Source organism: Peromyscus eremicus, chromosome 13, assembly GCF_949786415.1.
Source record: "Peromyscus eremicus chromosome 13, PerEre_H2_v1, whole genome shotgun sequence".
In the NCBI taxonomy this organism is placed as follows: domain Eukaryota; kingdom Metazoa; phylum Chordata; class Mammalia; order Rodentia; family Cricetidae; genus Peromyscus; species Peromyscus eremicus.
The window spans coordinates 34,375,052-34,401,575 of NC_081429.1; the positions used below are offsets into that span (position 1 = coordinate 34,375,052).

The 26,524-nt window shown below is 42.3% G+C and overlaps 1 protein-coding gene across 1 annotated transcript; it reads left to right on the top strand.

The window, feature by feature from the left end:
- Positions 1-518: 518 nt before the first annotated feature.
- Epha4 (EPH receptor A4) lies at positions 519-25,267 on the top strand. The gene is made up of 10 exons (XM_059278795.1): positions 519-624; positions 859-970; positions 9,215-9,273; positions 10,880-10,993; positions 11,659-11,844; positions 16,187-16,248; positions 16,682-16,891; positions 18,746-18,895; positions 22,301-22,494; positions 25,108-25,267. Exons 1-10 carry the CDS (start codon positions 519-521, stop codon positions 25,265-25,267), a joined length of 1,353 nt encoding a protein of 450 aa, XP_059134778.1.
- Positions 25,268-26,524: the final 1,257 nt, after the last annotated feature.

Consider the following 26,524-nt stretch of genomic DNA (forward strand, 5'->3'; position numbering starts at 1 on the left):
TCAATGAAACAAGATGATAACCAGTGTCTACTTATTAGAAACCTTCATACTGTTTGGAGAGGAACATTTTTCATAATAGTTTCTTATCTGTCTTCCGATGAATGAAAAATGATGTCAACGTTAGTCTTTTTGAAGCTTCTAACCGACCATGAATAATGGGTTTGCTAACCTGACTAATTGAGGGTTCTGTAGCCACCTCACATTAAGAAAAGTTTTCTTCCTGAGAAGATTAAAGAACAAACCAAAATTACCCATTTTTTTTCCCTACTTATTTCTAGGAATCTGTTTAAATCGTGTCATTAGTGTGCATGTATGTTTTTAAGTCCTTTGTGCAAGCACTAAGTCTTGCTCCCTGGAGAGCTGGCATGGCTGACTGGACAATAGTTTCCTGAGTGAGAGATGCTGCCTCCTTCATTACTGACCCAAACTGGACCTACTTGATAAGAAGATGGTGGGACTGAATTTTCAACATCTGTTATAGAATCAAAGTGATCTTATTGACAGATTATCACATGAGGATGAAGAAGACGGATAGGAAAGTTGAGATAACTTTAAAGAACACCGACATCCTTGGTTTTATCCGGAAGGCTATAAAGAGGGTGGCTTTGAGCCCAACTCTAATAGGTTGAGTTTTAATAGCTATGTGTGGAAGTAGAACATGTCCCTCTTAAACTTTCCAAATGTCTTTTTCACAAAGGACTCTACTTTTTAAAAAGTAGGGATGGGGGAGTGGGGGCTTCCAGAGGTGTTTGCTTCGTAGATGCTGTTGCATGGATAGCTTCAGGAAGTTGAATGTGCTAACAAGTTCCTTCTCTTAGGACCACCCGCTATGTGACCCCCATGTGATTGTCATTCCAGTGCCTTCCCGGATCATTGGAGATGGAGCCAACTCCACTGTCCTGCTGGTGTCCGTCTCTGGCAGTGTGGTGCTTGTGGTCATTCTCATTGCGGCTTTCGTCATCAGTCGTAGGTAAGGACAGGAACGTGTCCTCCTCCTTCTCAGTTTTCTCAGGAGCCTCTTGTCTTCTCCACACAAAGCCAAAGGCTTTTGCATGCTGGGTTCTTCCCTTCGCTTTGATCATCCCACATCCCTCCTGTTCTGGGTGTCAGCCTTCTCCATGGAGAGGCTTGGAAAATGTCAACTGATTCCAGGAAGCCAATGGGAGGTTTCTAGATGCATTGAGCTGTGAGGTGTTAGGTTTATCTCTCTAGTAAGCCTGGACTCTGCGCCCCAACATTGAGCATTGGCATTTGACAGCTGTATTTGGTTTCTTTTATATGATAGCAGTGGCTATTTATTGCCTGCCTCCAAGGGTTGATTGTTGGCAAGAAACTGTGATAGACACATTAGGTACCACAGCAACGTAGTAGACGCGTCAGCATATGATTGGTTAACAAGAATGGTAGGGAGTATGAATGAGCACTGTGCCTCCTCATCCCTTGGAAAATGCCATCAACGTTTTCAGAATCTGATTGGGCGGCATCTTTATCCCATGTGCAGTTAAGGGGTACCTTGATACTCGAAAGGGAAAGGGAAGTACTGATGGCTTGGTTGTACAGTCTTTGGAACAACGTTAGGGTGATGCACACACGTGAGAGTTTGCCCGAGAGGCCCACTAGTCACATGCGTTTCCTAATATCATGATCGCACCCTTGCTTTCCAGAATACCCCAGTACACAAGAGATCCATTTGTTCCCTCTAATAATAACACAACATGGACCAATGTTGTGCTCTGTCTGGTGTCTTTGTGTGTCAATGGCTTCATTCCTTTTGACCAAGTCTGTAAGTAGGTGTATTTGACTAGAGTGGTGAGTTATGTCTCCAAGAAATAAAAAAATTGAAAGGCAATCAAGACTTTTCTGTATTTGCTGCCATGAGATTTGCTTGTGAACATGTGCCATGTGTAACATGCGTTATGTGGTGTGTAGGGAGTGATGCATTATCCCAAACTCCTCCATTTGCATGGGAGAACATGGAGATTACATGAGTATCTGTTTGCATTAGTGCATATTTCAGTGTTTCAACAAACACAGGAAGTACAAAACTAGGGGAAAAATGAATGAATGACAAGAATGACCTCTACCTCAAAAAAGTAGCCTGAAGTCCAGCCACTCTGTGATGCTTAGAGATGCATGAGTATTCCAAACACTTGGCAAGTGAACTCGTCCTGTGCATTGACTGAGGACATTTTGCAGTTGTGGTCCAGCTCTTCTGGAGATTTCCTTTCATTTTCTTTTCCTTCCTTCCTTCCTTCCTTCCTTCCTTCCTTCCTTCCTTTCTTTCTTTCTTTCTTTCTTTCTTTCTTTCTTTCTTTCTTTCTTCTTTTCTTTCACAGTTTTTTTTTTTGTTTCAATTGTCCCCACATGCAGCCATCAGACTAAACAATTAGAGATAAGTCATTCTCTTTGGATATTCAGCTTCAAACATCAGCTTTGATGACAAGAAAGAAAAACCATGACATTATAATGCAGGGAGACAGGATTATTCAAAGTTGAGGCTGTGGAAAACAGCATCCTCAAGTCTGAGGACTTAATTTCCTTTGTGCTTTTATTGATCACTTTATTATATAAGAGAAGAGTGGCCATGGGCTGCATGGGATTTCCAATTATGAGGCCATCCCCCCTTAGAGAACTGAGCCTGTCCAGTTACTCAATGATGATTTCTGCCCCTTCCTCCCCGTTTAAAAAAAAAAAAAAATGTCACTTCCCAAGGCTGATAAACACTGCTCGGTGATTGGTCCTCAATGGATCACATTTTAGAAAATGAAATGTCAGCCCCTTGCCCTCATATTGATTCTTCCTTAGTGCCAGCCATAAAGCTGTCAGGGGAAGGGCTGCCTGGAGCCAGGTAGTTGACAGGCCTTCCGTGGAGGATGCTCACTCAGCTAATTCTTCTCCCCATGCAGGCTGTCTGCTCTGTTATCTGGGACAACTACATGTGTTAAAATAGGACAAACAACAGGTGAGCAGAGAAGAGACAGGGACTGCAGACAAAGGCGCCAGGCCCAGGGTTTTAGTTAGAGGACACATGACAGGTAGCCCATGGTACCCCGAAGTAGCCTTGGCCAGCAGTGTGAGAAAGTCTCAGACCGAGCATCATCCTGCCCAAGTCCTTTGCCTGTTACCGCCTCTGGCTTCTGAAAGCCCCAGAATGTTGGTGTTGGAAAGGATCATTCTAGGAACCAGGCATGGTGTGATCCAGCGCTGGGGAAGCTGAGGCAGGAGGATTGAGGGGTGTGGGCTAGCCTGTGTCTACAGTGAAACAGAGCCCCTGTGAGCTGAGCTGAATCCCACAGGGGCTGTGCTGTGGGCATGTGACTGTGAGATCTCTAAAGATGTAGATGGAAATGAAAGTTTGAGAGCTTCTGATGTCGTCACCGGGAGAAAATCTGTTTGTTGCTAATTTGTTATTTAAGGGGAAACCGCCTCAGGCTCACAGGTGGCGTGTTGCTAGATTTTCAAATAGTGGTAATGTTTATTTATTTTATTGTATTCATTTAATTTATGATGAGAAGCCTGAACTTGAGGTAAGCAGGATCAGCCCCAGAGTCTATCAGAAGGTTATTTCCTTCCTTCCTTCCTTTCTTCCTTCCTCCCTTCCTTCCTCCCTCCCTCCCTTCCTTCCTTTCTTTCCCAACTTGAATGTGTAAGCATTTAGGAATTTCTGTCAAGGAATGAAATTACTCGATTTATAGATTTTATTTAAGTATTCAACACGCAATCAACATTAAATGCTGTCCTGCCGTGCTAAGTGTGTTGACTGAGATATGTTTTTACAACCCACATAATTTCAAGTAAATAAATTAATTTACTCTTAATTTTTTTTTTTTTTTACATTTTCTATATTGTCTATGTTTATGTGTGGAGGTGAGAGGACAGCTTGAGGGGGTCTGTTTTCTTCTACCATATCGGTTCTGGGGATCGAACTCAGGCCTTTAGGCTTGGCTGTAGATGCTTTTACCCAGTAAGCTGTCTGGACAGCCTCTAATTTACATTTTACAGCATTGTAAATCTGTGCTTAGTTATCATTTCAGGAGGGTATCTGTTTTCCAGAGCACCTAACTGTCTTGCTTTACTGTAAACTCGACACCGGGATACTGTCTTGAGAGCTTTTATCCCAAACTATACTCATACATTCTCTTAAGAGCAAAGCACCATTTCTCCATTTACATGTTTGTATACTTATGGCTTTTAGTTTAACCACTTTCTTTACTGCTTTTTAAACTTCCCTTTCAAAGGGCTGTTAATAGTTGTATCATTAAATGCTGTTTGAAACCCAGAACCTCCCAGACTAACAATGGGTTCTATATAGAATTTCTTTGACAACCCTTCCCCTGTGATATCAATGATTTTATCAATTTACCTTCAAAATCAACCAAACTGGTTGTTTTAGACTACTCTTCTTCTATGGTAATTATTTATTCATTTAGCATGAATGTGTGTGTGTGTGCACACACATGTGTGCCACAGCATACGCACACAGGTCAAAGGATAACTTGCAAGAATTGATTCTGTTCTTCTACCATACAAGTCCCAAGGATCAAAGTCACGTCTACAGGCTTGGTAGCAAGTGCCTTTGCCCACTGCGTCATCATGCTGGCCCTCAATAGTATTTTATTGTTCAAACATGTGAAATGGTATTAAGAAAATGACTAAAGTATGAGAAGAGTTCTTGGGTTTTCTTAAAAGACTCTTTGGTTAAGGGACAGCATAACTCAGGGTGCCCTAATACTGATGGCCAGTGCTATTGGGTTTCCATTCCTGTAAGAATTATAAAATGGCCCTTTCACCAGATTACAAAGCACCAAATTGATTTTAAAGAAAGCAATTTAGCTTCCATGGAAAGATTTAGATATGTTTCTCAGGTCCTGTAAATCAACCTGTGATCTTCGAATAAGTGACATTAAATGCATGAAACAAGTTGAGTTAGTTTATCTTCTACCCGAGGTCAACAGTGTCTACTTTGACTCTACCTGTGTCTACCTTTCTTTGAGCCCTCATAATCTTCTCTGGAACGTTATGCCCCCGTAGAAATGAGTACACTTAAGTGTTTGCCCAAATAGGCTCTGATGACGTCATGTACATGCACACAATTAGCAGGCAAATGATTCCCAGGGGAACATTTCTAAGCAGCTTGCATGCAATCACACGGGTTCAGTTCCAGCTCCATCAAAATGCTGCTTGGGAGGAGCGTTCAGGCGTCTTTTGATGTGGGAACAGTGGCAGCTTGAGGAAGGGGAAGAAGGATGCTGGCTATGAATCTCTGGAAGGGGTCTCTCCAGGAGCCGTGCGCCTCATTACTGCTTCTTCTTTAATCTGCACTTTAGTGAATAAATTACTTACCTTTTACTAATTAACTTTGGAACCGTGAACCCCATCCATCAAATCTGTCCACTTGATGGGGAAAGTGGGTATTTTGATAAAAGCGAGGTTTATGGGAGGCCCCTGCCACACTCCTGTCCTCTTATTTGTTTTATTGAGTACTCAAGGTGCCAGGAAGAGACGTCCATCGGCTGGGCGGTTTCCTGCTGTTCCCTCTGGTGATGGTTAATGCCCTTATTAGTCAGTCCCTGGGTCAGCAGGGAGGCTTGCATTCACTCTAAAAGTTTCACCTGCAGCGTGGGGCCCTTTGCCAGGACGCCTTCTGTGGCAAGGTTCCATGTTTCCTTCTGGACCATTCTAAGAAACCACTCCACTACTTCCCCTTGCTAATCACCTTGCCCACATCTTTGTAATTAGGAAATCTCCCACAAAGCCTTGCTTCTGCCATTCAGGTGATCTGTCTGGGATGTCAATTTAGACTGAGCTCCTCAGGAGGGCTCACCCAAAGTAAGCTTCAGTGGTCTTTCTTTCCTGGGATAATAATGAGTCACATTGTCCCACTCTGAGCCAGGGGGAAAGGGTCAGAGGTGACGGAGGTAGAGCAGGACTCAGGCATTTTTGTTTTCAAGGTATTATTAGAGCACTAATAGGCTGCAATTAGCCTTTGAACAGTAATCCTCGTGTTTCTTTCTCAATGTCCCCTGTACCCTTGTAGGGTCCTCTACTCCAAATAACACTCCACATTAAAAAGATCCTTAAATGTGCACCTTTGACGCTCATTTAATTCTTCTGTGTTGGCAAGTCTGAGGAAAGGATGGGAGGGTCAGCCTTACCATTAATGACCTCTGCCATTTTGTATTTCCTCTGGCTTTGTCCATTTTTAATGAATGTGCTTGATGTGAAAACAGCCGTGCTTCAGGCTTGCTTGAGGCCACTGGTTTCTGTTGTAGGTATCCATTGTTTTTTTTTTAAACCAACTCTACAATTTCCAATGAATGCCAAGAGCTCAAGGGTATGACTCAATGGTAGAATGCTTTTCTAGCACGCACCACTTTCTGCACTGGGCCTCCAGAAAGATAAATAAAGGAGGGCCGTTACTAAAGCTTTCTTGTTCTATGTATTTTTTTTCCCCTTAATTTCACCATTGGAATTCTAAAATGGTTTAAAAGATAGTCTTGTGATTGCAGATAAGGCTTTTAGAGTTCTGATAAGACAGCCTATCGCACCCTGGGGACTTTTTCTGACCTAAAATATTGTTCCTGTAGTCTCCGACCTAACACCTTTCGGTTAACTTTAAAAGGGGGCAAAGGACAGGGGAGGGGGCGGGGTAGAGGGGACTCCATACTTCATAGAACGTTCTTTCTATTCACAGCGTTGAATCTGTTGGTTTCTTTGAACCCATTGCTTTCCCGGAGCAGTTGAATCTGATTGGTGGATTGACTGATACACTATGCACTGTTAGGGCTGGAGAGAGAGCTCAGCCAGCCAGTTGCTTACATTGTAAGGACAAGGACCCTCATTCAATTCCTAGTACCCAAACTGTACCAAAATAAAGCCAGCATAGTAGTTAGTATGTACACTGGTAATCAGTTTGAGAAAACAGGGACAAGGCGGATAACTAGTAAGCCCCAGGCCATAGGAAGAGCCAAAAAGTGGACAGTGTCTGAGGAACAATACCCAATGTTGTAGTCTGGCATCCACACTAACATGTGCATGCATACACACACACACACACACACACACACACACAAGCAAGCAATCAATACTTTTGAATGTACTATTAAGTCTCGTCATTTATCTTGTAACAGTCATCTTCTCTAGGAGAGGCACTGTGTGGGTCTGGGTTGACTCACGGCACCCATCAAATCCTGTACTTGCCAGGAGGGAAAGTGAGTGAGATTCACTTGATGCCCCTGGTTCTGAGTCCTCATCTGTACAATGGAGCTGAACATGTGGTTTCCACCTGATTCCTTTCATAGGGTTGTTGTGAACAAGCAATTAAATAATAGATCCTTTGAAGGCCCTTTGAAAAGCGAACTGCAAAGGAAAACACAGGCTGTTATTTGGTCCTGAAATATGCACTTTGCAGTTAACTGTGGTAACTGGGGTCTCTGTTTTGTTAAGCTGGCTTGTGCTTTGCAAACAGTCAGGGGAGGAGATAATGTATGTAATGAGACTACTTTGAAAAGTTAAGTGCAATGTAAGAGCACAAGGTATTATTATTTGCGAGGGCATTATCCACGTAGAGGAACATCTGTGGGCTCTGAGGGTCTGATTGCTGAGCTGGTGCCCGCGGAGCTGACAAACGAGAGAGGCTGTGGGAGGAAACTTTGCACATGTGCCCAGGGCTGTGCTGCCAGAGGTGGGCTGCCTGCAGCCCGATGTTCTGCTTGGCTCCTTTAGTTTCTCTGCTGTTTTCTCTTCTGTGAGGTTATCCTGCCTCTCTACCTGTTCAAAGTTGAGGGGTTGCAGATGTCTCACGCTGATAGGAATGCAAACACCATGGCCTTCCTTCGTGAGTCTTACCCTACCTTTGAAACTCAGAGCACAATGATTTAATTTCATTGTAAATGTTATGTTATGATAGAGTCATACATCAACATGTTTTATTCTGTAATTTGGTTTTAGTCTCCCAAAGTGAAGAGATCTGTATTAATCAAATGAGTTGATTTGCTAATTATTTTAGGTGATGTAACTTCTCCTCATTCACCATAATATATATTTAAGGGCCAAGAATGTAGTCCAGTGTAGAATGCTGGCCTAGCATATGCAAAAGGCCCTGGGTTCCATTCCTAGAACCACACACATAGGCACAAGATTATATATGTATATATATATTTTTGTGTGTGTGTGTACATGTTTATATATTTAACATTTTTAGTTTTCAGGTCTTGAGTTGATTTTTCACTTTATTAAAGCTTTATAAAAACAACAACAACAAATCTTACCCCAACAGTACATGGGCAGGCAGCATGCAAAACTTTGAGACACCAGGTACCTCTTATTAGAAGAGAATTATACAGACCTAGTGGTCTACAAAATCTATTGGAATGTAGTTAAGTATAAAGCAAATATTTACTTCCTAGAATTTAATTTGTAACTTAGGTATATTATGCTTTTATATATATATATATATATATATATATATATATATATATATATATATAGTGCGTGTGCGTGTGTGTGTGTGTGTCCTCCCCCTAACCTCCAGATGAGGACCTAACCTAAGCCCTTGCTCTTGGTAGGTAGGAGCTCTACCACTGAGCTAAATCCCCAACCTCTGAAACCTAATGTGATAATGAGGTGTTACGATACTATCATGATTATAGCAACAGGATGTGTTGTTCATTACCTGTCACACACTAAACATTATTGCCATTTCACTGATGAAACTAGCTTTAATTAAGAATAATATGTATGCAGGGCCAGCAAGATGTCTCAGAGTGAAAAGGCAGTTTAACTTGAGTTCAATCGCTAAAAGCCACAAGCCACGGGAAGGTGGAATGTAGGAATCAACTCTTCAGTGTTGTTCTTTGACCACCCACCCACCCATGCTTGCACAGTTCTCCAGCGTGCGCGCACGCGCACACACACACACACACAGAGAGGCTATAAATGGATAAATAATGAGTAAATATATAATAGGGTTATATGGAAAAAATAGCCAATCAGGTGGTCTGGACTCTGGTGGCTCAAGCTTCTAACTCTGACTCAACACGAGATGACATTATTCTTTCTTACATGGCCTCTTCCAAGCCTCAGTTTTCCTTTGTGTGAAGTGTGCACTGACTATCCACGCGACTTCTGTTGTGGTCGGGAAGAATTTGCTTACAGCTGTTTCGTTAAAGGTTTTGTGTTGGAAATCATTTTCTTTTTTTTTAATTTTTAATAGACGGAGTAAGTACAGCAAAGCGAAACAAGAAGCCGATGAAGAGAAACATTTGAATCAAGGTATAAAATCGGTTCCAAAAGTAATGTCATTTTTCTGTAGAGCATGCTTTGTGTCGTCTAACTTAGAGATGTTGGTTAATGTGCCTATTAATATTTATATAATATATTCCTTATCCAAATAAGATTCTTCAAGGAAGTCAAGGTGCAATTGGTGATTCAACTATGTAAAGTGAGGTTAAAGGCAGGAAGTTCTTAAGCGTCTGCTTATCATATCCTCTGCTCTGGAAAAGTATTCCTCTAGCTGGCTCATTTCTGTAGCTGGGCGGCAAGATGTAATGGGTCATTATTTTGTTGTTGTTGTTTGTTTTTCAAGACAGAGTTTCTCTGTGTAGCCTTGTCTGTCCTGGAACTAGCTCTGTAGACCAGGCTGGCCTTGAACTCAAAGACATCGTCCTGCCTCTGCCTCCTGAGTGCTGGGATCAAAGGTGTGAGCTACCACCGCCCAGCTAGGTCATTATTTTCATAAGCAAAAAATTGGGGTGTGGGAATGATAAAAGAGTAAGAGGTTACGTAATGGCAGTATGTGATGCTGGGATGACAGCCATCAAAACTGTGTAAGGGGATTCTAGATGTTGATGTTACAGACAGGCTCAAAGGAGCAAATTCAAAGGAATTGAGTTAAGTAGTTGAAAACACTTAAAAGAAGCCAGATGACGCAGCAGTAATTTGTATGGTACTTTCTGAGATGACAAGATAGTGTCATGTGAAAAAAATAAAAGCTCCAACCTATTCAGTTATTCATTATGACTAAGGAAGAGAGAAGGAAAAAGACGGACAAGTCTGATGATCAAGGAGATTTGATCAACTGGTATTTACATACTCCTGTGCCCAATGCCAATGCCAGTAGAAAGCTGTTAGTAATGCATGTCACCAGCTGCCGCAGAGCTCATATTCTCAACTTGTTTGTGAGTGTGATGGGTGAATTGTACTGCAAGTATTCACACATTCAGCTAGACTACAGCATTACCTTCTCTCCCAAACAGAATGCAAGCAGAGGTCCAATGTAGAGGCCTTCTTCTCAAATCAACTGGTGGCCAGTATTCCTCCCGTGTACATTAATCTAGGCTTAACACAAGTCTGTTCGTTATTGGTCATGTATTTATTTGGTCTAGATATGGGGGAAATGCGACACCCTATAGACAGGGCCTGTGGAACGTGAAAGTGCCTATTGTCCTTGATAAGGGAGAGTATTTGAGATGAGGGCTAGGACAACGGAGCTAGGAGCCACTGGCTGGGAGAAAGTATCCAGCCAACTCATTCCAAATTTCCTGATAAGGGATCCTCTTTTTCCTCCAGGGATGCGTTGTTTTTAAACTCTTATCCTTCAAGTGTGAGGACATTCCAGGAAGTCAGTAGAGCTGCAGTGTCTTAAGCAGCTAGCAAATTCTTTGTTTACCCACTAATGAAAACCAGAGCAAGAATTTAAACATTTTCATATGTCAACGACCATGTAGCTAACCCAACTTTTCCAATGTGAAGGGTTGGGTTTTTTGTTGTTGTTTTGTTTTGTTTTTTTTTTTTTTTTTTTAATAGAACTCGACCCTTTATGTTTATTCAAGTTTCCTGGGAGATGTCCAGTCACCTTATTCCCTTGTTCATTACTTAGGTGTTAGAACTTATGTGGATCCCTTTACCTACGAAGACCCCAACCAGGCAGTTCGAGAATTTGCCAAAGAAATCGATGCATCCTGCATTAAAATTGAAAAAGTCATAGGAGTCGGTAAGTGTCTGAGTTCAATAAGTCAGCTCCCTTTGTGAATGTTAAATAGGTATGTAAATTAAAATGTAAATTACACCATTACATTCACATGTGTAAGTGTGTTGTGCATACGTCTATATGTAAATATTGTGCGCTGAGATTTCCCCATTCAGAGTATGAATGAGATGTTCTGTAAGAAACTCTGGTGCAAATTTGTACTTATTTGCAGGAAAATAAGCATGGGGGTAAAATAAATGAGCACATAAGATCTGTAGCTAGACTGGCTGAATCCAGAATGTTCTAATTCTTGCTAGCTGCAAGACTTTGGTGAGGTTTATTTACCCTAAGCTTGAGTTTCCTATAATAAAACGAAGTCCCTGAGAATAGTGCCCACTACAAAGCTTTGTGTGAGGGGGGGTAAAATAAATGAGCACATAAGATCTGTAGCTAGACTGGCTGAATCCAGAATGTTCTAATTCTTGCTAGCTGCAAGACTTTGGTGAGGTTTATTTACCCTAAGCTTGAGTTTCCTATAATAAAACGAAGTCCCTGAGAATAGTGCCCACTACAAAGCTTTGTGTGAGGGGGGACTAAATGAAATTATCATTGGGGTTCACTAGCGAAGTGCCTGATACAATGCAAGTTATTTCATCTTGAATGCATTTCTGGTGCATCTTCTCCCACAGGTGAGTTTGGAGAAGTGTGCAGTGGGCGTCTCAAAGTGCCAGGCAAGAGAGAGATCTGTGTGGCCATCAAGACTCTGAAAGCTGGTTATACTGACAAGCAGAGGCGGGACTTCCTGAGCGAGGCCAGCATCATGGGACAGTTTGACCACCCAAACATAATCCACCTGGAAGGCGTTGTCACCAAATGTACGTGGGTCATCCCCCTCTACAAAGCTAAGTTGAAAGTTACAGGGAAATTAAATACACATTTTCTTTCTAGGGAAATGACAGATGGAACAGGCCCACTGATTACTAATAGGAGGAAATCAGCGCAGTGCAGGACCAGTCATTAATCTTTCAGTCAGCTCTAAATAGGTCTATGACTGCAGCTGATGCCCTGTCTCCAAGGCAGCTTGTGTGAGATTTGGGGGAAATTAATATCGCAGAGTTTTGGGTACGCCATCCCATCTTTCAAATCTTTGCTAGACCAAACTGATCGTCACAGGGTAGGCACAAGCAGATGGTAAACGAAATGAATTTTATATAAAGCAAAACAAAAGCTCGCCACACCTTGGATTGGAAGCTTGGGTTCCAGATGCAGGGAGCGAAACTTGGGAATCTTTATTATATCTGGGGATTCGCTTGTCTGCTCTGCCTGATTTATGGCTGTTACCATTCAGCACCTATTTACAGTAACACCTGGTTTGACCCTTCCTTTTTTAGCCCATTAGCATTCACTGAGCTCGTGAACCACGCTTCAGTTAAAATACGACACAGCTCAGCAGATGCGTTTTGTGAAGGGAACCCTGTGTGCATCTGTACAGCTGGCTAAGACGAGCTTTTAAAGCGCCACATGGAGAGAGCACCAAAGCAGTGTGTGTTTAAGGTGGCTCTGCTCCAGGAGCCCCAGTACCTAACTACAGTTAGCACGAGTCAAGGATCTTGTAAGCCTGGGGCTCTGTCTTCACTGGGGCCAAGATGTCTCTTGTTTGATTTAAGAGGTCTTAAAAGCTTGTCAGTCAACAAGTGGCAAGTGTCAGGATGGCTGCTTCAGTGAGTGAGAAACAGGGAGGGGAGGGGGCTCGAGTGGGGTAAGTGGGAAAATGGACACAGTTGTAGCAAGCCACAAGGTACACAGTCTTTGGGAAGAAGAAACCAGAAGGTTACGTTAGATAGATAGATAGATAGATAGAGAGAGAGAGAGAGAGAGAGAGAGAGAGAGAGAGAGAGAGAGAGAGAGAGAGATAGATAAAGGCAAGCACCTCAAATTTAAGCCAACATCAGAGTCTTCTAGTAACGATTTTTAGGGGCTAGCAAGATGGTTGGTTCAGAAGCATGTAAATGTGCTTGCTGCCAAGCCTTGTGGCCTGAGTTCAATCTCAGGAACCCACATGGCTGGGAGGAGAGAGCTTAACTCCTGAAGATTGTCCTCTGACTTTAGGACAAGTTCCCTGGGCCATACATGCCCGCATCCCATGACCCTAAATAAATAAACAGAATTAAGTGTTTTCTTATAGTTTTTAGGGCAGCTTCTTGGGCCTCTTCTAAAGAAGTTTGAATGGGTAAGGGGTGGGGGGTGGTGGAGGGTGCGGAGGGGTGGAGGGTAAGGGTTAGGGGAGAACCATCTAGGCTTTCATTCCTAAAGGACGAGGTAAAGGTGATACCAGTACCATGTGTTCAGGATCCATGTTGGGAATAACTGGCCCAATGATAAGAGCATTTGCTCACACCTCTATCAGAAGCTGGTGGTGGCTTTGGTGGCTTGGCCAGTCTTTTGTTTCACTGGTCTCGTCTATAAAAACGGAGATAAATAAAACTTGCTTTGCAAGGTTATTTGGGGAGAAAATAAAATATTTAGAGTGGGTTGCACAGTGGCAAATTAAACACATACACCTCTTTAAGTGTTAACGGGTGTTATTGTGTCTGAAGGAGTACATCATTCCTCACATTGAGAATTCTTCAAAAAAAGAAATTTGAGGCTGAGGACGTATAATTTCCTACCTCAGGTGAAGGCTATAATTAGCATAGAATAGTTCTATTTGCTTTTTAAGATTGTTTTTTACAGACAGGATATTTTTTCTGTTGCCTATGGCCTTCGAAGCTGCCCAAGCCCCTCACGACTTTAATTAAAAGATAACATTCCCTTTAAATACTTCTGCAGGTCCCTTTTCTAGAAAGGGGGCTCTGTTCAACAACTCGGGTGTTTTTCCTGCCGCAGACAGTGATTTTCATAGCACCTCTGCTGAAGAGAGAAGAAACAGAGGATCTTTGTGTTAAAGTCCCACCGCGCCTTTAAAAACCCAGAGCTATTACAGCTGTAACTGTTACAAACGACTGGGTTCATTTGCATAATGCAGTTGTCGCTGAATTAGAATGATTTAAAAATTTCCACCAGAGAAGTTGTTGGGGTCCCCTCCCTTTCTGCTACGTCCCGCCCCCCCATCCCTGCCTGTTGTATGGAAGCAACCATCTCCATCCCGGAGCCCACCACTGCTCAGTTTAGAAGCCCTTCTGTGGAGAGCTCTTCAAGATGCCGACAAATGGATACTTTTAATAAACAGACAAGGGAATACAGAAAACTTGAGAAGGTGGCGAGCAGAGTCAAACTAGGGAGCGGTGAGGGTGAACGGCCCAATCAGAGTGTGGTTTCAAAATCAACCAGTTCCCAGAGAAGCTATCTAGACCGAGGGGAGGAGGATCATAAATTCTCCCTGCTCCTTCCTCTTGGATCCTCTCTGGAGAGAGCTCCAGGGGAACTAGTGAAATGGAATTAGGTGTTAATGCTTGGCCAGGAGAGCTGACTTTTCCTCATTAGTTGACAAAGTATCTTTAGATTGAGGCAGGGTGATTAAAACTCACACAGGTGATTTTGTTGTGGCCAAGGACTTGTAGAGGACAAATGTACAGAGACCTCGCCATCTCCCACAGAGCTGAGCAAGGCGAGAAAGTCGCTCTGAAGACCCTTTTCAACAAGACCAGAAGCATTCTTAGGGTCTTTCTGTCTACACCTCGGTTCTGATTTTCATTCCTCACTGAAGTATGCATGGGGTCATTCTCTGGTTTAAAGAGCTTGCCTCAGAAATATGCCTTAGACATGACAGTAAACATGTACACACACACACACACACACACACACACACACACACACACAGCCAACAGAATAAATTGGACTTTTTAGGAATGAAAAATTCAAAAGTCCTGCCTCCGAAGTGAGGGCATTCCCTCCCCTCCTCCAATTACATCGTCAGGTTGAGAGCATACTGTGTAGAATAAGGAGTGCTTTTTCAACAGTGAGATATCCCAGCCTAGTTTTCTGACTAAATCACTAAGTTCAGTCAGCAAGAACAATAAAGGTAAATATTGTCATCAGCTCAGGTTTTACTTTCATCAAAGGAGATCTTTTGCTCTGTTCTGCCCCACATTTTCTTAGAGGAAAAAAATAACAGGGTTACTGCATTTGCTGGACACCCCCCACACACACCCCACCCCCACCCCAACAGTGCCCCGTAGAAAAAATTTTCAAATCTGAGTTCGTTGCCCATGACTAAGAAATTAAAGGAAGGTTATCTTCTCAGGTCCCCCGGAGAACTAAAGCAAAACAAGAAGGTTGATTCCCAAGTTTCCATAAACCTTCCAACTGTTTTCCTGAATTCAAGCTCCTGTCTCAGATGAAATGATTTGGAGATTTTACTTATAAAATAATCTTATTAAAATTTAAAAAAAATGTATTTTGATCATATTTTTTTCTCCTCCCCCAACTCCTTCTAGATCCTCCCAACCTCCCTACCTGATCACCTACCTGTTCATTCCTTCTCTAGGAAAAAAAACCCAAAACCCAAAGATCAAAACCAACTTTACAAAAACGATTTGTTTATTTGTTAAGATAAGTTGTAAAAGGAAGCAAATAGAACAGATGAGTGAGATGAGAAAGGACAAGAGTCCTGGACAGGAGCAAGAGATGGGTAGAGTTCTATATGGTGTGTGCTTCAGGCTGTGCGTTTGAATAATGAAGTATTCAGTGTAACTACATCCCTATGAAACCTGAGTTTCTCTAAATAAAGAGGAAACTTTCTCTGTCCACAGACTTTATTTAGCATGACACAAGCTGCTCTTCTGGGGATAAAAATCAATGGATTATTCAAAAGATTCATTTTCTCTCTCACACCACACACACACACACACACACACACACACACACACACACACACACACACACATTTCAACAGGCCTGCCCATTTATCATTTTCATCTGTTGTTTAAGAGAGCAATTATCCATTCATGTGATCCCTGGGTACTAGAGGCCACTTTCGTTAAGGACCCTGTCAACAAGCTATCCGAAGGGTTAACCTTCCAGATGGAATTTAAGCCTACTTGTCCTTTGAATATTTCATTCCTAGCTTCCCACAGCTGAGGCATAAGCTTGGATTGTTTTAATTAAATTAGATCGCACAAGACAGGTGTCTTGGCAGTAAAATTTTGCACAGCCCATTTTTATCTCATTAACTGCACGGCTCATCAAGGGCTTTTGTTTTTCTTTTGGAAACTCTAGGTAAACCAGTAATGATCATAACGGAGTACATGGAGAACGGCTCCTTGGATGCATTCCTCAGGGTACGTGTCTACTTTCTATTGAACCAAGGAAATACTAGTATCCAGTAACTAACAGATTCCTTGTATACATTCTGTTCGGTTGCATTTGTGGAATTTTTTCAATAGGGTTCAAGAAGAGGAGAAATGGAATACGATGTGATTCTTAAGGCTATTGAATAATCCATGGGCAATGAGGGTAGTATTTGATTTATTCTCACACCGTGGAGCTCTGTGAGCCATAGATTCATTAAACTTGGACAATATCCATCTATCACAGGAAGCCAACCCAGCTCTCTTCGTGAATTAGTGACTTTGCTCAGAAGGGCCCGGAAATAATGCCGAGTTTCATTGCATGCCGGATACAGATATTCAAAAAGAAGCCGGTAATAAATGCTTGGTGATAATTGATTTGGCCTAATGCTAATGGGCTTGTTCCCTCTCTCTTCCTATGCAGAAGAATGATGGCCGATTTACAGTCATTCAGCTGGTGGGCATGCTCCGTGGCATTGGGTCTGGGATGAAGTATTTATCTGATATGAGCTATGTGCACCGAGACCTGGCTGCTAGGAACATCCTGGTCAACAGCAACTTGGTCTGCAAGGTGTCTGATTTTGGCATGTCCAGGGTGCTTGAGGATGATCCCGAAGCAGCCTATACTACCAGGGTAAGGACCGTTGGCCACCTACCTCTGGCATAGCATCCACTCTGATGAGACTGTCATCTTGATGCTGGAACTCTTTCTAATTTTTTTTCCTTCAAGTTAACTCATTCTTCAGGCCCTCTCCATATTTCTGCATTCCTTTTTCAACCATGCCTTTATAAAAAGAGGATCTGAAGCCCACTCTTAACAGGTATCCATTTTGTAGAGTCTCAAATTACAAGCAAAATGAATTCTCTTTCTTCTAAATTTTCTTGGGCAAAGTATTCACGAACAATGTGAGGATGTCACATTGAGCCAGATCAGAAGCTACTATCAAGGGCAATTGACTCAACAAATGATACATTATTATGGAAATCAGAAGGTTGGATGACTTATTGTGCATGTATGCATATATATATATATATATGCTGTATCCCAAATATATATCCATGTAATGCTAAAGTTCTCTTCATTTCTGAATTTTTTTTCTTCCTTCTGTACTCCTTGTCTTATCTGAGCTTTGCTATTTGGTTCTTCAAGGGGCAAAATTCTTTGCTCTGTATAAGCCAAAGCAATATTTCTACTTGTTGTCTAGTTGAGTGTGGGAATGTATGTACAGAATTTATAGGGCATTTCCCAATATCTAATGGCTTTCAGTTTAGTACTGATAGATAAGCAGGGATTAGGACACAGTGAGAAGTGCTCAGGGTGGGCTCAGAATGTCTGCTCTCTTAGCCTCATGATCAGAATCTAACATTCTAAAGGAATAAACACACAGTCCTCAAAGAATTCTGGTACTTGTGCAGATCCTCTTCTGAGTCCCGAGAATATCTTTGGTGAGCCCAGGAGACCTTTTATTGTTGTTTTTAGTATTGGAAGAAAAGCAAAGTTATAGAGGCTTCTGGAAGAATCCATGTATATAAATAGATCCCTTAGGAAAATGTTTAAGGAAAGCATGTGTGTCCATCTGTAGATAAGGTGGATGAACACAGTGCATGGGGTTCTCACAGTGAACCCCAGAGCAGGAAAGTAACTCAGGCAATTTTTTCATCCTGATGAGTCAGCTCTAATAAAGCTGTGGCAGTCTTAAATGATGGTTGCTGGAACTGTGTGTGCATGGATCTAAATTCAAGTTCTTTTCTCCATGTAGAACCTTCGGAAATTTGAAACTCAACTAAAAGTATTTTTTTTTTTCACACCTAAGGGTAATCAAGAAACATTTGAGAGTTTTTAGTGTAGTTTTATTTTGTTTTTGGAAAACATTTCATCTTTTTCTGGGTGATAGTTTGTTAATTTAATATTTTTGTAATTGTTTTAAATTTTAAATAATTTAACTAAGTCATAGTCTTTCCTTCGTGGAAAAAATACTGACTTTTCCCAAGGGCCCATTACCTTTTGTATATATTGAGTACGTTTGTCATGCTACAGAAGACTAGGAAGACAGCGAGGTGGGGAGAAATGTCCAAATTTGGCTCCCTTTGTTCATTGTTTCTGAGGTAGTGTTAAGCACTGCCTTGACAAGGCTGGATGAGAGAGTGCAGGAAGAAGGCAAAATAAATATAAGCCCCATCTCCTTTGATATGCCCCAAATAACATATGTATTTATGTAAAACCCGAGATTTCCTTTCTGTAACATTGCCCTAAGCAGCACTCCGAGAATAATTAGACAGATTACTCCTTCCCTTCCCCGTGGTTAACGAACACACATGAGAACTGCCTCAACCTGGAAGACTTTACTTAAACAAGCCTGTTATTACTGAAAGGACCTCAGGAATGCTGTTGTCTTCGCTTGTCAGTGAGTCACCACCCTCAGAAACAAACATGGCTGGCACATCAGTGGGGACACGGGGAAATAACAGATAGCTGGAATCTTCACAGGGCGGCAAGATTCCTATCCGGTGGACTGCACCAGAAGCGATTGCCTATCGGAAATTTACATCAGCCAGTGATGTCTGGAGCTACGGAATCGTTATGTGGGAAGTGATGTCGTATGGAGAGAGACCGTACTGGGATATGTCCAATCAAGATGTGAGTTTTTACCCCGAGATTCAGGCAGTTCTATATTACCTTATGATTGAGTAAGCATTGGGTTTGAAATGATGACATTAAAGTTGACATTCTTAATACAAATAAATATGCCTAGTAACCTCATTCCACATTATAACCAACAATGACTTGATTTCAAGACCAAAATTAAATTGTTTCCACGGTGTAGTGTAGGGGAAGAAAGACATCCGTGGATTTATAGATAAAGAATGCAAAGATTTCAAGGCAACAAATTTCACGTGTGGTGGAATTGCCACAAAAGTTTTGTTGAACAAAATCTAGTGAATATTTTAAAGCTGGTATCGTTGTAATTAGACCTTAGCCCTCAAGGACTCTTAAATAAAGCTTCACTAAATGACCCTTTGTAAATTATGCACATCCCTTTAAACGTACCATCTGGACTCGTTCGTGAGGGAGTATCTGCGATGCATGCAATTTCAGAGACACATTCAATAATGACACTAATAAGATTCCAGGCTAATAGAATTTAATTACAGACATCTCCAGTGAGGAAGGAAAAAAACAAATGCAAAACACAGTAAGTCCCAGATGAGGGATTTCCTAGAACACGTTTTAGTTAATTCTGGAAAAATTTGGGGGACTAGAAGTGAAGTGACCCCCCACCCCCAAACCTTTCAAAACTTTTCTAGTATTTACTCATGGTAGAACATTATAGAAGAGTCTTTACAATATACTATTTGGTTTATCAATTAAAATGATACTTAGAAGTGTCACGCTCTGAGCTAGCTGAGCACTTCAAGCGACATTTCAGAATGCTCTCCTTTTAAAACTTGGTTTTGATGTGGAATGTTGTCTGCCCATCTATCTGCCTCATCCACCTAACTCAACAGAAAATTACAAAAGCCTGACAGTTAAAGACCCAGATACACCCACACAGAATGCAGGTTCCTAAGAGCAATGGGGAAGCCATGTATTCACATCCAAGTGTGTGTGTGTGTGGGGGGGTGTCCTTAGTGTGCCTAGCCAGTTTAAAGCAGAATGATAGCACAGACATTGCACCATTATGAGAGAAGATTCTCGGTGGACAGGATGAAAGATAACAGCTAGCATGAGTGATAGGCAATTACAAGATGGGAAAAGATCGGAGGCGAGTGCTGTGTATGTAGTTCATTGTTTGAAGTGACTATGGCTTGTAGATATCTTAAGTATTCTCTTGCAGTAATGTTTGGAGTCAGTCCCTCAGAGAGGCAGAGGGAACCTGCTGAGCACAGCATGCACGAACTCACATAGTGAGTTATTTGGCATTAAGCTCCCTTTATTTGAGTTGAGAGTCTCAGCTAAATGAGTGTCCACTAAAAGAACAGAATTCCTGCCCTACCTGTTCTCACACTGGATCATTTTGACAGTTTCTGTACTTCTTCAAAGCAGTTTGATTGTTCTATACATTTTATTTGGGTGACTTTGAGGCCACTTCTGGCTCACAAATAATACTGATATGTCATCCGTATATGTATGTCTGTCTGGATTTGGGGAGCAATGGGAATCATCAGGAAATAAATGTAAGTGATATAATTGGGCATATGGTAAGTGGAATGATGATACTAGGGAAAATACATCAAAGTTAGTAATTAAAAAAAATTACCTTTTGCTCTCCCATCCAAAAGACTCAGTAGTGAGCTGAAAAACATGCTTTATTTAACCTGAAAGCTATCTTCCCAGCTGGTCATGGGTAGGGAGTCTTGGAGAGAGTATCCATCACTTTGGGGTCTCCCAGCACCAGCCCAGCGCTGTTTATATTCTCATCAATGGAGAATGCTTCCATCAACTCCAAAGTCAATACCATGTACTTGGAAGATAAAAGGAATAAAAGGTTCAGACTGACCTAATATGCTTGTCACAATTAAATACAATGAAGGTGCTTGTCACAATTAAATACAATGAAGGTACCCAAGGCAGAGTCATCTAACTTAGAAGGAAAGGCAGATAATTCTGATACAATAAGATATTGAAACACACTTGGGAGGTGGTCCTCCATCAAAAGATGACTGTTAGATTGAAACAGTGTTCTGGTTAAAAAGATAGCAGTCCAATCTGAGCCTAGAGTCCAGATCCACTCATTGACTGTTTTCTGCTGCCGGCCAGTTTCTCAGCAGTCAATGGCCCCTGGTGGGATAAATCCAATGTGATTTTGAGATGGCGGTGGCACTCTGTCATCTGGGCAGCAATCATTTGGGTAGGGGCAAAGCAAAAACAGCAACTAGAAGACTCCAAGTATCATACAAGTAAAAGTGCTTCCAATATCTGAAGCTCCTCATGAACAAGGCTTATGAGTAAGAAACAGTATGAAGCAGTTCCCCTCTTGAGTTTTGCACAAGTCTGCCAAATCACCCCTATGGGTTTCCCATCCCAATGGGAAGGGGATTTAAGGGAAAGTCAGAGAGATTGAGCCAAGCATGGTGGCTGAAGCAGGAGGATGGGGAATGGGAGGCTAGCCAACTGAACTCTATTGTTAGATCCTGTCCCTAAAAAAAATAAAAGGGACAGAGAAAAACACTAAAAGACAGAGAACTCATGTGAATGTGCTGTCTGTGAGGACACATTAGAAGGGCTAAATTAACATGAAGTTGAGTGATTGCTTTAATTAAGCAGGTAGACAAACCACTCCAGATGGCCTTGAGCCCTAAAGCAATAGGCACCTACCATTGAAACTTTCATTTATGTTATGTGTAAGGATCCCCCTTAAAATATGAATGTATTAGCTGTGTGGTGGTGACACACACCTTTAGTCCCAGCACTCAGGAGGCAGAAGCAGGTGGATCTTGGAGTTTGAAGCCAGCCTGGTACATGGAGCTTACATGGTAAGCTCCAGGACAGTCAGGGCTACACAGAGAAACCCTCCCCTGAATAGTTATTCAGCTTCAGACTGTGGCCAAGACAGAGACCAAGTTGATGTCTAAGGGTGTAGATCTCCTAAAGGGAAAACGGCTGGGTATCTGGAAGTGGGCACTGATGCTGGTATACATAGTAGCTACTAAATGAGGGGACACAGGGGCCAAAGTGATGCCCAGGGCATTCCAATTTGGAATTACTTCCTAAAGAACGCCCGTGGCACTGGGTGGCTTTTCCTGGAGTGTGTGGGTGTGCTGATGCTGAATGGCAGAGTGCAGACAGAACTCTGTGATGTTGGGAGGGCCCGTCACCAGAGCTCTGTCACCATGCTGTGATCTAATTGGGTCCTAACCACTTTGGAATATCAATGCATCTTTAGTTCAAGTTGCAGATTGGCATCGCGTTCCATTTAACAGCTGGCTTTCTCCCCCGTCTCGTTGCCGGCAGTACCTAGCTTTGGCTTCTGTGAAGGGGTTGGAGCTGTGCCCGAGCTTAAGCTGCTGGCAGCTCACCACATCCTCCTGTTGTCTTGTCTAGGTGATTAAAGCCATCGAGGAAGGCTACCGGCTCCCCCCACCCATGGACTGCCCCATTGCCCTCCATCAGTTGATGCTGGACTGCTGGCAGAAAGAGAGAAGCGACAGGCCGAAGTTTGGGCAGATCGTCAACATGTTGGACAAACTCATCCGCAACCCCAACAGCTTGAAGAGGACAGGGCCAGAGAGTTCCAGGTTTGCCTCGCTAACTAACAGTGATATATGAGGGGCTCCATCCTATGCGGCAGGCGAGTGCAGAGCATCCAAATTCCTGCCTTCGCAAAGTCACAGGCTGCTTCCAAACTCTGCAGCCTGATGGCTCCATAGCCAGGAGGTCTATGAAAACTGTAAAGGTCCCAAGGCCACTGTTCACCAGGAAGTTTCCTTGAGGGAAAGAGCTTTACTGTCAACGGGTTCAGGACACCCAGTAGACACCAGACTCATCTGGTATAGATCGAGGTAGAAAGGCTTGTCGGTTAGACTCAGGCCTGCCTCAGGTGAGGTACCCAGTCAGCTCCCAATCTGAGCTCTTTAAAGATGTCTCTTTTATTGTGACCTTAAAAATAGAACATCCCTTCCATGTTAGTATGTCTGAGGCCTTCCAGCTTCTGCAGACCCTTTGAAGTTCTCCTCAAAACAGCCTTAACATTCTGGAAAGGAAGGAATACATATCCTATCACAATACAAGAAAAAGGGACCCTAGAGCAGATAGCAGAGGAACCTTCTATTCTCTGTGCTTCTAAATGCCTCCCACTGGCCACGGGACAAAAAAAAAGGGTGATCATCAAGCTCTTAAAATAATAACGTTAAATATGGCTAAAATTAACATCTTGCTTAAGCTGAGGGCGTGTGTAACTTTACTAATTGAAGGAAAGACATTTTTTGCCATGTGAGGGATCTCACCCCCCACCCCCCCACCCCCACCCCCCACCCCACCCCCGCCATTCTTAGGTTAACATGGCTCCCAAGCCTCCTTTCCAGGTCTAAGTCAGTTTCTTCAACTCCCAGAGTGAACCTCCTTGACCTTGTTCATCTTCAACTGTGTTGTTTGGAAGGGAGAGATACTTGTTTAAGGCCAAGTATTTGTACCTTTAGTGTTTTGTACTTCTCGTAGCATTTAGATAGATCTTAAAAGCTCCTCAGCCACTAATAGCCCAAGACCACGTAATGTCTGCCTTACACCAAAGCCTAGAGCCAATTGAGTTACAGCATGTACTTTTCTCAGTTCTGAACGTTTTCTTGATACTTACCACTATTGCTGATAATGGAATATAATAGAACATGGGACATAATTTAGCACCAAATTAGGCAAGTTTGGCAATGACCTTTGGGACCAACTGACACCGAGTGAAAACATTTTCACCCTGAGGTTAGGCTGATCTTTCATGTGCTTAGAGCCCTGCCATGAGCCTAGCCTGAAGTTATGGGGAAACACAAGTGATGGGTCTTTGTTTGACAACAAATGCCATAGCTCCACATCCCACACTTAACGGCAAACATAAAATTCTACGTGGTAATGTAATTCACTCAAAATTAGGAGAATTCGACCTTCGTTATTTTTATTGTAAACAGATGCTGGATTTTACTCAGAAAAACCAGACAACTGAAATAATAGATACAAAAGGAAGGTCAGAAAGGCAAGTTATTTGAACACAAAATTGATTGGTGTAAAAGGAGTTTTAGCTAAAATAATTATGTGAAAAAGAAATAATGCAAATCAAAATAATTTAGGTATAAATGAAAACTTTTCAAGGATTGGATTCATTCTGTATAAAAAAGAAAATCTAGGCATTACAACAACTTCCTTCTGTTTTTTTATGAGATCCTCCCCCCCCCCCCAATCGAGGACATTATATTGACTTAAATGTTGGTGCACAATCATAGTGTCAGTCTAAAATATTAAAATCAGACATAGACTTTTCTAGGTTTTGAGGGCAAAGAGAAGTTTAAGAAAGCTGCATTTCTATGTAGGAAATTACAGTAGAGGTGTCATGAAATGCCTCCCTGAAGGTCTAGCCTGTGGTTCTTAAGTATTCTGAAGATGACTGTAAGTCTCCTATAAACTTTCATGGATGAGAGATTCTTTGTGTATCTCTATCATTAGGAAAGGCAAAATGCCTGAGACCAGTCAGCATTGACTGTGGATCTGATAGTAAACACCTGGCTTGAGTATGAATAAATTAGTAACTAAGTTAATAAGAAGAACTGTGACTTTACTGGAATGACTATTGACAGATGAATCTGAGGAGCACCTACCCCAATCCAATCAAAGAGCAATCAAAATGTCATTCTCTCTTTTGGTCAGACATGGGTTGATTAAAGAGTGGATTAATTCCTGCTGTCCCCGGTTGGTGGGAATGCACTGAGCCTGTCTGCACATCTCACTGAGAGCATGCTGGATTTGAACTCTCAGTGCTCTCCCTGATTCCATCAAGCTCTCAATTTTCCTCCCTCGTGCCTCACTGAGGTTTCCACAGTTGCTGAACTAATGTTTGTGGTATTTGTAGTCCTGATGGAAAGTGGATTCTTTCTCCAAAGACTACACAGGTTTGAGTCACAAGGGCTCCCCCATTCTCTACTGAGTTGGGATGGTCAGAGACCTGCTATGAGATTCCATGTTCAGAGCAGTCCACCTAAAATGAACGCCGAGAAGAAAAAAATGAAAAGAAAAAAAAACAACAAAAAAGCACATGTTTATTTTGAATGACAGTTATTCCCCTTAAACCTCTTCGTTTGGCCCTTGGTTTCCCTGGTCTGTCCTATGCACTCTGATTTCTTTCTGTTTCTGTATTCTCACTCCACTTTCAGACCAAACACAGCCCTGTTGGACCCCAGTTCCCCTGAATTCTCGGCTGTAGTATCAGTGGGCGACTGGCTGCAGGCCATCAAAATGGACCGGTATAAGGATAACTTCACAGCCGCCGGGTACACCACGCTAGAAGCTGTGGTTCACATGAACCAGGAGTAAGTACTCAGCGATGTAACACCAAAGGGTAAATCTAGATTTCATAGTATTTTCCTGTTTGCTTTGACTTTCATAATCATTCCCTACTCATTAAAAAAAAAAAAAAATCAAAGCTGGAATGCCTCTCATTTTGATAGAATATAATTTTACACAACCTCTATAGTACCTCATTTTTTTATTGGATTGCTTAATGGAACATTTGTGCACCTTCCTTGTACTGTATTAACTGTGGCTGATTCAAATGTATGTCTGCATGAAGCCTTGAGAAGGAGGTTCTGTGCACCCCGCCCGCCTGACTTTTTCTTCCCCTCTCTCTGTGGCCCGCCTGCAGTGACCTGGCGAGAATTGGCATCACCGCAATCACACACCAGAATAAGATTTTAAGCAGTGTCCAGGCGATGAGAACACAAATGCAGCAGATCCACGGCAGGATGGTCCCAGTCTGAGCCAGTACTGAATAGACTCCAAACTCTTGAAATTAGTTTACCTCATCCATGCACTTTAATTGAAGAACTGCACTTTTTTTACTTGTCTTCGCCCTCTGAAATTAAAGGAAAAAAAAAAAAAAAAGATCTGCAGCATTGCTTGGTGTATGAGATTGCCGAAACCATGGGGCTTACGTGAATGACCTTGATCATCCATCGGATTTAAACCTGGAGCCAGTAATTTCTCAGAAGTACTCTGTCCATCGCGGGTGTGTATAAAATACATGTACTTATCTAGATAAAACTCTGCCTCTGAGTTGCGATGCTGTGTTTCCTGTCACATACCGGGGTTTTGAAGTCACCTTAATCCTCCCTCTGTTTGGAGTTGCAACGGAAGGATTTTGTCTGTGGCATCAACTATCATTGTCACTCCTCGCTGGAATGAAGAAACGCCGTGGCCCAGGAGCATTGTTGAAGGACCCAAAGGTCAGGGCCTTGGTTCAATCCACGGAATAAAATCCAGGTGGAAGCCACGTGCTGCCTCTTCAGTGCCCAGGACAGCTGGTGGATTTCTGACATAAGGGGCTAGGAAGAAAATGAAAATGGATTTTTTTTTAAAAAAATGCAAACTCCCAAGCCCTATTACCCCTAAGTGGACAAATGAGGTCTTTTTGGGCCTGAGGCTGTGCCATATGAAGTCTTATTTGGGAACGCTACAAACTTATCATAACTACCTTACGGATAGTGGCCTGTGACAATCCTGAGTCAAGAAATTTCACACTCTCCCTGTTTTAAAGAGGCAGCTCCCAAATTTACAAGGTAAGTTAAAAGAATG